Raw genomic sequence first — 15,186 nt, forward strand, 5'->3', positions numbered from 1 at the left:
TACATGCAGTTCACTGATTCTGAAATTAATGACGGTGGCAGAGTACTCTTAGAATATCTTACATTTCTAGGCAGAGATGTTTGGCCACTTGCCATGTGACAATCCTAGGAAAAGACGGGGTTGAAAAACTGACATTAGTGTCCCTAGAGTTGATCATGCATGTTTAGGGAGTTTCATTCCAAGAGGACAATTTACCCGACTTAAAAGAAAGGTTAAGAGTTACAAACTACCAGTTATAAAGTAAATGAGTCACAGGGATGTTATATGCAGCACAGAGAGTATAGATCATGATATATAATTATAATATATAGATATAATATAGAATATAATACTATAATAACTTTGTATGCTGTGTAACCTATAAAAATATAAATGACTATGTTGTACACCTGAAACTAATATCATATTGTAAGTCAACTATACTTCAATTAAAGAAAGATCAAGTGTTAAGTGAATGTAAGGGGGGAGATAAGACCTAGAAATAGCAATCTTTCAAAAAAAGATGAAAGCAAGTGATTTGCTGCAAAGTTATTTATTTTACTGTTCGGGGAACTGTGCACATGTACTACTTCGTAGTAGTAATATTGCTATTAAAGAGGAAGCCTGGTTCCCAGTGCTCTAAATGAGAAAAATAAGGGTTGTAATTGGAAGTCATCATGATCCAGTATCTCAATTATGAAAGTCAGGTCACCTTGTCTTTTTGCAAGGTAGTGACCAAGCCATGTCCCTGGAGCTTTTCACATGGATGAACCTCTCTCTGCCAGGCCTGCTGATGGGAGAGGGGAGTGACTCTGAGGTCTGGATATCTAAAACAAATGTCAAACAGACACAATAAAACAAACAAACAAACAAATCAAAACTGCTTATCAACAAAGGGCTGAAAAAAAAAACCCACTGCAGATAATACCTTAATGTAGAAATTAAAAGGCACCTTGTTAAAAAAAAATCTTTTTGATCCAATTAAAAAAAATTCTGAATCTTTTGTTCACTGTCTTATAAAAAGTATTAATTGATTAGGGCCTTATAAAGATAAGGAAGTCTACCCTAATCTCTGGCTAATTTCCCTTCGAACAGGAGCATATGGAAAAAACCCTTTTTTTCTACTCATTTGAAGGTGGCCTGTATGATTCTGGTTCAGAATAGGACTCACATTATTTATCATTCAGGAATGTGCTTCTAAGTTTTTTGCACCAATGATGCTTTTAGTGGAAATTCTCCACTAAACATGGTATGTGATGGTATCTTCCCTTGGCAGGTTATTTTCCCTATTTTTTTTTTCCAGTTTTGGTCTTTATTGTATCTCTCCATACATATTTTGATGGGATGCTGAGAGACAGCATACTGGAGGGCTACCTGCTGCCATGTTAACCCAAAAGTTAGAAGAACCACTTTTGATACAGTCCCTGATACTGCATCTGGCTCTAATGATATTTCCAGAGTGTTCTGGATATTTATTTACATCTAGTATAATGTTAGTGTTAATGAAAAACATAAAGCTGGCTTTGGAACTTGACTGTACTAGGAGGAAACAGTATTGGTTCATGACTTTGTGAAAAGTCTGTTACCAAGTACTTTCAGGCCATTAGACCATCAAGCCAAGTGATAGTCCCTGAGTGATGATGGAGGAACGTATCACTTAATCTCAGTTGCATGTGGAGATGACAAAATCTGAGTCTACTCACTTCATCAAGCCCATTTAATTTAGGGCTGCAACAGTAACTTTTTTGGCAATAGCTTGTCATATAATGTGGGAAGTTTTCTATTCCTGGCACAATTCTATAAATAAGTAGAAATAACCATTTTCTATAAAATAATGCTAGCCTCACGTTAGTTTCTTATTCTAACATGGTAAATTCTAAATTATTTATTTTTGAATTAGCCACGGAGAAGTCTTAAATCAGCTCTGACTCGCCCTGACACAAAAATGTTTTTGAATCATCTTCGTTTGCCATTGTTTGGATTGTTGAAAGAAAATGTAAGTTCATCTTAATATTAGCTTAGCACAAATGATGATGAAGATGAGTTTATTGAAATAAAAGCCTCATTTTTACATTAAAGACGCACTAACTGGGCAATTTTTGTTTTAATTTTTTTGGAGTCAGTGTCTTCACCATCTGTGGAGATACCAAAGATATGAGTACAGTTCAGTTTCCTCTTGATGTTTGTAATGTACTTTGCAAAAAAAGGAAAAAAAGCAATTTTCACTTAATATTGGGAAATACATTTTGTAATTATAGAATAAACCAGATATTTACATTATCTATGTTTTTTTAAGTATAACATAAATTGCTCTTTTGCTAATCGTGAAAGTGATGAACATTCATTTTGGAAAACTTTGAAGACAGAGGACTATAAAAAAGAAAATAATAATGAGATACAGTGGCACTACCCTGGGATAACTACATAAGATTTGGTACCTTTCCATAATCATTTTTAAATTAAAAATTTTTAATCAAACATTTATAGTTTCAAAAGAAATAGTTCTATAAAATTTATATCTCAAGCCAAAGGAGAGGGCCTTCAATGCGACCTCTGGGAGGATTTGGTTTTTGTTGCCCAGAGCTTGTTAGATAACGGATTGATACGTGATTCATGCCTGAGATATTTAGAGAGCCAGAGGATGTTGGAGGGCTGCGGTTTGGGAAGCCACTGCAGTCTGCCAATATTCCTGTGGATCAGAGTGAGGCAGAGAAAAACACTGTATGATTGTTTAAGATCCTGTACAAAAGGGCAGAAGGAAGCTGGTGGTGTAATGATGACACCTGGGGCTGAAGAAGGGCTCACAAGTGATCAACTGGAAAAAAGACTCACCAATGGAAAGACACCCTGGAGATGAGCAATCCCCACTGATGGGGTGGGGGAGATCTTTGAAGAACCCATTAAAGTTCCCCATGTGACAAGTAGGCTTTAAAATGCTGCCAAGTCCAGAGAGCAACAAAACTTGATCAACATGATAGTACCACTTAAGGAACAAGACTTTTCTTACTGACCATACCTCCTCTTCTCACACCGCTCCAGTTCTGGACAACCATGGAGGCATTAGAAACTGTGCTTAGCAAATGGGGAGATACAGAGAGTTGGATTTTGTCATTATTGGACACTAATGGTTTTTCCCAAGTGCTACTGATTTTCTTGAAAGTACTGTTTACACATAGTTGATATTCAGTAGATAATTATCAAATCAGTATTAGAAAATACACTGCTGTAACTAATCTATTAGAAATGAAATGACTATCCAGGTTCCTGCTTTGAATTTGAGTACTGTGGTGAGTGTTCTTTTCCTTCTTAAGTTTTGCTTTGGAGCACTAGAGTTGGTGAGCAGCTTTAATTAGCTTGCCCTGACCTCTTTATAACCGTAGTCTCGTATCTTCTTTAGTGATACTCTGATTGCAGCCTTAGGGAAAAGGCCAGGAACATTGTGAGGGAGACTAGCATAATCTAGTGTTCTAAAGCCATTGAGCCTTTTCTTCCAATGTCTTACACAGAGGCCCAACAGAGACCAGGGTGGAAATGCTCAGATTATGACAGGGCAAGGAGAGGAGGGGGCATTGTGCTCTATAGACAGGTTGAAATATTGGCTCTGCCACTTACTTCTGAAGTTACTTTGGATAAGTTACTTACCCTCCCTAAGTGCAATCTTCTCTTCTGCAAATTCTAGGGTTTATTATAAGGATCAAGTGAAATAGTGTATTTCCTCCTCCTCTTCCTTTTTTCCTCAAGCATAGGGGTAAATTAAATGGTTTTCAGGTTCCTGTTAGAACTCATATAGTCTGTTATCCCCTGGATGTGAATATACAAATACTTCTGCTTTATCCTTCTTTCTGCCTCTATCTATAATAATCTATCTACCTACCTACCTACCATCTTTCTATCATCTATATCTTCTATCTAATCTATTTACATTTTTATGAACCATATAAGAGTAAGACACAGACATGTGATGCCTCTTTCCTCATATGTTTTTCTATTTATATTTTATAAAAACATAGCATTCTGTTATGTAACCGGAGTTCAGTTACCAAAATCAGGAAATTAACATTGAAACAGTATATACTCTACAAACTTACCAATAATTTGTCAGTTATCTCAATCTGTTCTTTATAGCAAAAGAAAACCCCAAGTCTTTAGTGGATTCAATTGTCATGTCTCCTTAGCCTCCTTTAACCTGGGTCTATTTTTGTGATTCTTGAATCTTTCTGGGCACTTCATGGCTTTGACACTTTTGAAGAGTGCAGGTCAATTATTGAGTAGAATGCCCCTCAGTTTGGATTTTTCTGATGTTTCTTTATGAGTAGATTCAGGTCAAATACTTTTGACAGCCACGCCGCAGAAGTGATGCTGAGTTCTCAGTGCATCGTATCAGGTAGCACCAGCCACCATTGCTCGCCATGTAACCTTGATGACTGGGCTAAGTTGGTGTCTGCTAGGTTTCTCCAGTGTAAACTTATTGTTTTACCCTTTATGGTTAAAAGAATATATTGTTGTTCCCAATACTTTGAGACTATGTAAATATTACGGTACTTGCTCAAACTATCATCGACTACTTTGATCATAGATTGGTGATTCTTGCCTGAGTTTACTAGATTATGATGTTAAATAGTGATTTTCTAATCCCATGATTTCTTTTACATTTATTAATTGACTTTTTTTAAAAAGCTTTTTTCTATGATTTCTTTTTTTTTAAAGTGGAGATACTGAGGACTGAACCCAGGACCGTGTGCATGCTAAGCATGTACTCTGCTACTGAGCTGTTTCTCTCCCTGTTGTTAATTGACTTTTTACTACAAGGAAGAGCTCTCTGTTTATATCAGTGTGGACTCTTGTATTTATGTTTTATTTAATCAGTTACAGTTCGTTTATTATCATGATTTATTTTGATGCTCAAATTATCTATATTTGGCCAATAGGAACACCTTCAAGATATCCCTTGTCTAGTTTTGCTATGTTCTCATCATCCTTTGAGCACTTTCTTAAGTTTTGGCACAAGATGTTCCATGTTTATTTAGGTTCTCTCCCCCAACCCCCTCCACCCCAGGCCTGGAATTGGCCATTTCTCTGAGGAGCCCTGGTTCCACTGAGTGGGGAGAATGGTATTTTAAGAACCAAGATCTGAACACTAGATGTGCTCATAACTGCAATTTTTTTGAACCCATTAGTTTATTCTACAAGTGATTCTTTTAACCAGCACCATTACATGTTATGCAGCTTTTCCTGATTTTATGTTATTAATTTCTCTGTTTTTGGCTTTGGTGTAACTATGTGTATTTACTTATTCAGGAGTCATTGCTCACTCAGAAGTCTGCACTTTTGGAAAGACTTTAATTGTTCCCCACTTTGGGCAGTTCCAAGATTACTGCATTTTGTTTGGTGTCTTTCTTACTTGGGTAACTTTTATTCTTTTGTTTCACTGATCTCTATTAAATAAAGATGTAGACTGCACTTAATTGAGTACTTTTCTCTTGGCAATGGAACAAGGCTAAAGGTGATTCTTGTTAATTTGTTACTCAGTTGAGTTATCCATTTATCTGGATTTGATTTGAGATGATGTTTAGTCTTTGTAAAGAGGTCAGTACTGAACATTTTTGGGTTCTTTGCCTAAAATGTCCTTTTACAGACTGACGTAGTGCTGCTATTTGGAGTGTGGGAATCTAGCTATAGGGAATTGGTTTTACATGAGACTCTGGCTGGGTTTTTATTTTCTTTTCTACTCATAGAGTGTGTTTTATATTCCTGTCATTTAAAATTTGACTTTTCTCCTGAAAATTAAAACTATATAGCAATGATGATTCTCTTTTATTCTTTAATAACTTTATGGGGCATCTGTTAGAATGTGAGCTGCATTTGTCTTGTACAGAATGTTGACTCTTGGGATATAGATGTAACTGCTGATAGTTTCTTTCGAATAGATTTCATGAAAATATATTTGAATTCTTAATTTGAGGGCAAACTCTGCCATTTATTTTCATTGTCAGTGTGGTTTGTAATACTTTTTTTCCTCCCTACTTGAATAAGTTTTCTGGGATTTAGGACAATCTGTGTGTGTGTGTGTGTGTGTGTGTTTGTGTGTGTGTGTGTGTGTGTGTGTGTTCTCACATGGTTGTGGGTGTAGTTAAAGTCACTGTTAGCAGGATGCATTGGTATGTTCATCAGAACTTTTGCAGTTGTAGACTTCATTTGGATGATGAGAATTTTGAAGACTTTTTATTTCTTTTCCATAAAAAACACAGTGTGTCTTGTAGGCAAGATAGTATCTTGATACCCTGTTACCCCTAACTCCTGTCTATGCTGTAAAAACATTTTTGTTGATAGTTTGTGTGAAGACTATCATAGGCATGCATGAAGTTGTATAAAATACAAAAATATCTATCAGTTGGGTGACAAGTGTTTGTTAAGTTTCTACTACTGTCTGCTTAGTGTTATACTAACTAGTTGGAGAAAGTTACAAAAGATAGTATCCTAATTCTGCCATTCCTTCTTCATATATTGGCTGGGACACTTCTATAAAAAATAATGTTCTCCTCATCAACTATTTGATTCCTTAGGATATAGATTATTTAGTAAAGGCAGGATAGATGCAAATTCTTTCCATTGTCATAATAATGAATTTATTCCCTAGTGTCCTCCAGGGGTGACTGATGATTTAAAAAAAAATCACTATGAACTCACATAATTTAACATACTTGATGTATTTTAGTCCACCCCAGCTATTATTCTTATTGATACTCAAAATCATCTCCTCTTTGGCCAGTCGGGGCCTTTTCACGTTGGCTTCTGCGTCCTTTTGACATGACTAATGGTCTTTGATAGCTTCCTTGATCTCTGGTATAACAGGATAGTCCAGGTGTGTTTCGTACATTTCCTGCCCCATCCTGGAATCACTCATTTCCTCAAGGAATCTTAATTCCTTTAGTGGGAGATGGTATTCAGAGGCCACAGTCTGGGTCTAGGGAAGCTCATTGCAACTGGATTAGTCTTTGCTTCTAGGCCTTTTCAGTGGACAGATAAGGACATTTTTTTTTTAAATAAAATGCATCATAGTTTCATGATCTATCATTTTAATTCAGAAACAATTTACACACCAGAAAATGAGCAGAGAAAGAATCAAAACCCAGACATTTGTATAAATTTTGAAGAATTACATTAGTTATTATGAAATATTTTATTGCCTTCTCCTTTCAGGTAAAAAAAGTCTATCGCTGGAGTTTCTATAACTACTGGAATAGTAGTAGTAGCTCTCTGGCTAATAGCCGTGACATTAACTCTAAACATACTCCTGTTTTGTTTTTTAATTCATTACCAGGAGAAGCGCTAGTCCTCTTAGAAACCTCCTTCTTTCTTATCCAAATAGCCCCTCATTGAATAGGTCTTTATCTTAAAGAGGACTACGTTCCCCAGAAGGATGGAGGAGATGGGAGTCACAAGTGAAATGGCCTGTGCAGAGGCCCAGAGGAATGAAGGAGCCTTGTATGTTTGGAGAACAACCACACTAAGTATGAGTCGTTTCGGAGGAGTGGCAGGAGATAAGCTATATGGAGTGGTTAGGGGCCAGGTCACAAAGGACTCAGTATATCATACTAAGGACTTATTAGTTTTATCCTGTAGGCAATTTAATGAGAATTTAATGAGGGAAATGACTTGATTAGAATTACATATTTGAAAGACCTTCGTAGCCATGTGAAGAATAAACTGAGGCAGGGGGACAACTAAATATGCTCTTGCAGAGCATAAAGGTGTAGATGGATTTGAGCATTATTTGGCAGATCAAATAATAAGGAATAATGATCTATTGGATATGGACAGAAAGTGAAAGAGAAGAGGCAGGATGACTCTTAGGGGTCTGGATTGTGCAAATGTGTGGGTGATGTTTCATTTAGTGACACAGTGAAGTGGGAGGAGCAGGCTGGGCTGGTGGCATGTGGGTGTGACTGGAGTGGGATGATCAGTTCTGTTTAAGGCATCTTCACCTTGACTTCTGGTGATGTCCATACATGCACGAAACGTCTTTGTGTTTAAGGACCCAGACTTGGGTTAAGATCCTAACTCTGCTACTTCTTTTCTGTGTGACCTTGGGTAGGTCACTTAACCTTTCCAAGCCTCAGTTTTCATACTTGGAAAAAAGAATTAATGGTACCTAACTTCATAGAGCTGTTTTGTGAATTAAATGGTCTGATGGACTAAAACCTAAGAGTGTGTAATACACAAGAACTTGACAAATATTGCCATTTTTATTCTAGGTACGGGTGTTGTCAGTATCTTGTTTGGGGCCATGGTATGGAAGAGATTCATTAGAGAGAACACAGAGAATAAGAAGAGAAGGGGCCAAATATGGACTATTAGGGAAAGTCAACAATCGAACCTGGGGAAGTTAGGTGCCCAGGCCTTCCCACTCTGTCTTCTGCCCCACAGGTTATTTCAGGTGTTATTAGAGGAAGGACAGTTTAATCTTTGCCTTCTAGCCAAAGACTAAGTGATAAGTTAGTTAAGTGTTAAGTAAGATGAGTGTTATTTGTATTCTGCAAGTTTACTTACTCACATTCATTCAGTTATTGAACACGTGTTTACTGAGATACTGGTAAACATTATCCTAGGTGCTGAAGGTGTTGCAGAGAGCAGACACTTAGGTTACAGCTCATGGTGCTTATACTCCAGGGAAGAGACAGATATTCATCAAAAAAATAAAAATATCAGATCATGATAAGTGCTTTAGAGAAAATGAAAATATGATAAAATGCTAGAAGGTTCCTAGGAGTCTGTTTTATGTTGGGTGGCCAGATAAGGTCTCTTTGAGGAGGATGTATTGATGATCAGCTAGTAGTAGCTAGCCGCGAAGGCTGGAGGAAGAACACTCTAGGTGGTTGCAGAGGCCTCAGGATGGAAATAGGCTGTGGGTGTTTTCAGAGAACAGCAGAAAGGCAGTGGGACTCAAGGTAGAGGGCAGTGGGAAAATTGGTGAGATTGGGGCAGAGAGCAGGCAGTGACCAAGCCACGAATGGCTCTGAATGCCAGGAAAAGGAGTTTGCACTTACTCTAAGTGACTTGGAAAGCCCCGGAAAGCTTTAGTCAGGAAAGTGAGACACTCTGATTTCCATTTTAGAAAGATCACTGTGATCACAAGAGGCAGGCGTGAGGTAGGAGACCAGAAACAGGAAGCTAATGAAATAGTCTAGATGAGACATGCTTTATTTTTTTTTTCTCTCTTTTCCTTTTATTATTGGGCCAGAGCCCCACCCTGAAGCTCTTTGTTGCTTGGAAGTCTCAAAGCTGCCCTGGAACTGATCCCTATCTGGAGAGTCGTCTTGATGATCCAGGTGCTGTGGGCCTGGAGCGGAGAGATCCAAGCAGCAATCACCTGTCAGGGTCCTTAACCTGCCTCTTAACTAGGAGTGCATGACTGGGGTTTTAGAGTATAAGCATGTGTTCAGTACTTTCTTCCGGGGAGAAGAAACTGCTCACCGGTTTGTCAAGGGGACTTTTGACCTCCCACAGGTTAACCTTTGATAGACAGTCTGTTAAACACTGCGGGAGATGTCCTAGGAGTTACAGAAAACAGAAGCACCAATGGGAGCTCCTGCTTTCCAAGAGAGAAAAGAGAAACAAGTCAGACACGAGCAAAAAGAAAAGTGAATGAAACCAGGAGTGGGCAGGCCAGATCATCTGGTACTCAGATATGAAAAGATTAAAAATTGACATATATTAAAAGATAGGAAATCTTTTCCATTTAGTTTCCTTCCCTCGCATTTTAACTTACGTCTGGAAATTCAAGTTTTGCTTTATAGGCAATGTTCATAGAAGCCACAAGATGGCGAGATTGCTCCTTAAAATGAATGTAAGTAAGTGGGTGGGGGAGTGGAGAGAGGAGAGAAGAGAGAAAGGGAGGGAGAGAGGGAGAGAGAGAAAGTTGTTTCTCTCTGATTTTCCATAACCTCCTTAATTTTCCTTACCCCCTTACTTGAATATAAAATAGAACTCACATGCTCAAATTTTTCCTCTTTATTTTGGATTTTGATCATAGTTGTTTTTGGAATTGTAAAGCTAAAAAGTAAAGTTAAAAAGAACTGTCTGGATTCCATACTTAACCATTTTTTCAGCTCTTTGCTAAATTATTGATAAATAATTCAATCTTTACATTGCCAGCAGAGTCATCTTTGCAAAATGCCATTTTGGTAATGTCAGTTTCCTGTTTTAAGATTTTTAACGTATTGTCACAGGTATTTTTTGATGGTACTGGTTGTCAGTATTTAAATAGTTAAGGCAAGTAAGTGTAAGGTGAATGGTGGAATAATTTTTGACTTATATTGCAAAAAATGTATATGTTTTATTATTGTCAGGTTTCTTTTCTAAAATGAACGTGTGCTGGTTCTCAAGTAGAAAAACTTTTGCTTTTAATGGATTATTAAACAATATAATTGCAATGCTTAGTTCATCGTTTCCACATACCTCAAGGCAGTTTTCATTATTCTCAATATTTTGTGGAAAGGGCAAGGTACTATATCTATTTTTAGGGTATTAATCAATGCATCTTTATTAACCAAGTATATTTAACTCACAGTATAAAATGTACTTTGCTTATTCTAACTTACCAGATTGAATCCTCATAATGTATCTGTGAGATAAATGTGAATGCTGTGGACACTGAGGTTCAGGGAGATTAAATGAGTTGTCAAAGATTTAGTAGTTAATGGAGCTATAACTTGAATCCAGAATTTTTTCAATCCTAAAACTCATCCTTTTATTCACTATGCCATACTGCCTCCATGAGAGTAACTATTTATATTTATCTTTAACAGAAATACTTGGAAGTTGCAATTTAAAGTAGTTAGGATATTTGTGCCTCCCCCTTGTAAGCTGAACAAGAGAATTTGTATCACAAGGCAAACATTATGGTGCCCTTTTACTTAGCAAACTGTTTCCCTGAGCATGTTTTCCTGCGGGCCTTTATTTAGAAGACTTCATTTAGACTTGTGCTGGTTGTGAGGGGCCTCTGTTTGTCCCACTGGGGACATCTGGGCTCCTGGCCAGAAGCCTGAGCAGCACCTGATTTTCCCTACCTAGAGTGGACTGAAACTAATTCTTTCTCTTGACTTCTTGTTAAGATAACAGGTGTTTCATGAGCACATATGGTGGAGCCTCTCTCTGCTCCTGGAGGCCTGTTTTATGCTGGGGTACCAGTGGTTTAAAAACCATTGTGTTCAAGGCTGAAAGTCTGGTCCAGAATGCTCTTTATAGCTGTAAACTAGCTGCTCTGGAATATAAATTCTTTAAATATTTGGTAGAATTCACCAGTGAAGCCTCTGGTCCTGGATGTTTGTTTATTGGGAGGTTTTAGATTACTGCTTTAATCTCCTTACCAGTAATTGGTATATTCAGATTTCCTATTTCTTCATGATTCAGTTTTGAAGTTTCTGGAAATGTATCCATTTCTTCTAGGTTGTCCAATTTGTTGGTGTATAATTGTTCATAGCAGTCTCATATGATTCTTTGTATTTCTGTAGTGTCAGTTGTAACCTCTTCTCTTTCATGTCTGGTTTTATTTATTTGAGTTCTTAATCTCCTTTTTTTTTGATGAGTCTACCTAAAAGTTTGTCAGTTTTTATCTGTTCAAAGAACCAGCTCTTAGTTTCATTCATCTTTCCTGTTGTTCTTTTAGTCTCTATTTTATTTATTTCTTCTCTGTTCTTTGATATTTCCTTCCTTTACTCATTTTGGGCTTTATTTGTTCTTGTTTTTCTGGTTACTTGTGGTATAAAGTTAGATTGTTTGTTTGAGAAAGATTTCTTGATGTAGAAATTTATCATATGAACTTTGCCCTTAGAACTGCTTTTGCTGCATTCTATAATTTTGGTATGTTGTATTTTCATTTGTTTGTTTTCATTTGAAAATCATTTGTCTCAAAGAATTTTTTGACATGTTTGTTGTTCAGCAGCATGTTGTTTAATCTCTACATACTTGTGAATTTTCTAGTTTTCTTCTTGTAATTGATTTCTGGTTTCATGCCATTGTGGTCAGAAAATATGCTTAATGTGATTTCAGTCTTCTTAAGTTTATTAAGACTTGTTTTGTAGTCTAACGTATGATTTATACTGAGAATGTTCCATGTGTGCTTGAGAAAAATGTGTATTTTGCTGCTGTTGGATGAATGTTCTGCAAATGTCTAAGTCCATCTGGTTTAATGTGTACTTCAAGTCCAATATTTCCTGATTATTTTCTGTCTAGGTGATCTAGCTACTGTTGAAGGTGGGGTATTAAAATACCCTACTGTTACTGTATTGCCGTCTTTTTCTCCCTTCAGGTCTGTTAATATTTGCTTTATATATCTAGGTGCTTCTACATTGGGTGCATAATTATTTAGAAATATTATATCCTCTTGTTGGACTAATCCCTTTATCACTATATAATGACCTTCTTTGTCTCTTGTTAAGTCTTTATCCTAAAATCTGTCTTATCTGATGTAAGTATAGACACCTCTGCTTTCTTTTGATTTCTGTTTGCATGGAATATCTTTTTCCATGCCTTCACTTTCAGTCTATGTCCTTAAAGCTGAAGTGAGTCTCTTGTAGACAGCATATAGTTGGGTCTTGTTCATTTTATGCATTCAGTCACTCTGTCTTTTGATTGGAAAATTTAGTCCATTTACATTTAAAGTAATTATTGATAGTTATGAACTTACTATTGCTGTTTTGCTAATTATTTTCTGGTTGTTTTGCAATTTCTTTGTTCCTTTCTTTCTATCTTGTTTCTTTCCTTTGTGATTTGATGATTTTCTGTAGTGGTATGCTTAGATTTCTTTCTCTTTCTGTTTTGTGTATCTATTATAGGCTTTTGCATTGTGCTACCATGAGGCTTACATAAAACATCTTATAGCTATAACAGTCTATTTTAAGCTGAAAACACCTTAACTTCAAATGTACACAAATGTTTTACATTTTACCCTCTCCTCCAACATTTAATGTTTTTGATGTCACAATTTATATCTTTTTAATATCGTGTGTTCATTAACAAATTATTGTAGTTATAGCTGGTCTTAATACTTTTAATTTTCACCTTTTTACTAGAGTTATAGGTGATTTGCCCACCACCATTACAATATTACAGTATTCTGAATTTAACCATATATTTACGTTTACCAGTGAGTTCTATACTTTCCTATGTTTTGATGTTACTAATTAGCATTCAGTTTGGGATTTCCTCCTAACTGTATGGTGCTGTGCCCGGAGTAAGTTTATGGTGAGAGTGTCTCAGCCTTTCCTACCAGTTTTGATATGGGCATTTCCTCTGTTGCCCATTGTGTAGGAGTCATTCAACTGGATTTCTCCAGTTTCTCAGTTTCCAGATTTCTCTCAGAAGGAATTGCCCTGTGTGTAGCTCTACATTCATTGTGTCTGTGGGAAGAGGAAAATGGCCTCCTATGTCATCATTTTGATCAGAAACAAAACAGAAAAAAAAGCCTCTTCAGTTTCTTTATCTGTTAATTTGGTTGTCTTCTTTACAGTTTATTTATTTTGGGGGTAATTAGGTCATTTATTTACTTATTATTATTATTTCTGATGGAGGTGCTGGGGATTGAACCCAGGACCTCGTGCATGCTAAGCATGTGCTCTACCGCTGAGCTATAACCTCCCCTCAATTTGTTTGTTTTTTAAAGGTAATTGTTTTTATATAACAAGCATTCATTCAGTAAATGTTATTGAATCTCATTCCAGATGCTGGCAATAGAGCAGTGAATTAAACAGATAAAACCTCTAGAGCATAGCTTTAAGTAGGGAGGATACAGAAAATAAATAAACTATATTATATATGTTGTGGTGATAAGAGACATGAAGTCGACTATAACCAAGTAAGGGGAATTAAGAGTGAGAAGGGAGCGTGACCTTTCACAAAAGCTCTTCAGGGAAGGCCTCCCTGATAAGGAGACATTTGAGAGCAGAGTTGGAGGATGCGAGGGAGTGAGGTATGTGGATATGTGGAGTGAAACAGAGGGAGAACGTTTGAGAAGCAAGCAAGATACAGGGGATTTAGAGACAGATTCATGCAGCTCCTCATATAACTTCTATTATTCGACAATAGCACCGGGACTGAGGAGAGCAGGAGAAAATATTTTTTGTGTTCTCTTGATTTTTGCTGATGGGCAAAAAAAAAAAAAAAAAAAGTGATATCTTTACCTTCTCTTTATAATCCTAGAAAGTGCTGTCAGGAGATGTGATCATTTTATTTATGTTCAAATTTTCAATTATCATTTATATTTTCCTTGCATACTTGAGAAAATATGTGAATGGAGCCTAGGGAGACATTGTTTTGTTTTCCTTTGTATACTGTTTTGTACAGAGCAAGAGTAGCAGATACCTACTGGAGAGTGGAAGGTGAGTTGGCTGAGTGAATCAGGCTGAGGTGTAAAGGATTAAGGAGGGGTGGAGACTGTGCACATTGGAGAATTTATGCCTTGTGCAAAGGGAAGAGCTGTTACTTAACTCTAATTGATTATTACCATGTGAGAATGTGAGCCTCGTTTTGTATTTATTTTCAAGTTTTTTTTCAGGAAAAGCCAGAAATTTGCATTTTATGTGCTATCTCCTGAGTTTTGAATGCTGGGAACTAAGTAAAAAACATTTCAAAACAGTCTTTAGGCCAGACAAAACATTCATGCAAGGGGAATCCGGCCCTCAAGTCAACAGTTTGCAACCTTCTTGGGTATAACACCATAATTAAATTCTCCTGCAATTTTACTGCTTCCTTCACGGGACAGTATAGATCTGATAGTTACAAAATGCCGCAGGGTTTCTGGACACAAGTGGTTTCAGCACATGAAGGTGCTGCTGCTCTCCCTGCGTGGTGCTGACTGTATCTGTCCTTGCTGCCCTAGGGTATGGTCGGACAGGTCCGCTGTCTCAGCGCGCTGGCTATGATGCTGTTGCCTGTGCTGTCTCTGGGCTAATGCACATCACAGGGCCCGAGGTAGGTATCCTTCTTTAGAATGTTCATAATTTCCCCCCTATTTATTCCAAAAGGATTTTCATCTTTACTAACCCATAGGTTTAAACATGAGCTGATTTCAGAAAGAAACCACAGAAAGTGAATGACATTACAAATGGAAGTATTCGTTACGAATGTACTTGAGGCTAAATGTCAGTATGGCCTCATGGAAAATAACAATCTTTTTAGCAAGAATCAATAGATCAGGTGGCAAACACA

The 15,186-nt window shown here is 37.0% G+C and overlaps 1 protein-coding gene across 25 annotated transcripts in view; it reads left to right on the forward strand.

Moving 5' to 3' along the window:
* Positions 1 to 15,186, forward strand: part of SUGCT (succinyl-CoA:glutarate-CoA transferase) — a 622,687-nt gene that overhangs the window by 41,074 nt on the left and 566,427 nt on the right. For all 25 annotated transcript variants that reach the window (XR_012508284.1, XR_012508287.1, XR_012508285.1 and 22 more), the window contains exon 7: positions 14,858 to 14,949. Coding sequence is in view for 5 of the 25 variants with exons in the window: in XM_045510767.2 (XP_045366723.2) it covers positions 14,858 to 14,949 (92 nt within the window). In the remaining 20 variants the exon portion in view is untranslated. The remainder of the gene's footprint in view (positions 1 to 14,857; positions 14,950 to 15,186) is intronic.

The sequence above is a fragment of the Camelus bactrianus genome, chromosome 7 (genome assembly GCF_048773025.1).
Source record: "Camelus bactrianus isolate YW-2024 breed Bactrian camel chromosome 7, ASM4877302v1, whole genome shotgun sequence".
Lineage (NCBI taxonomy): Eukaryota > Metazoa > Chordata > Mammalia > Artiodactyla > Camelidae > Camelus > Camelus bactrianus.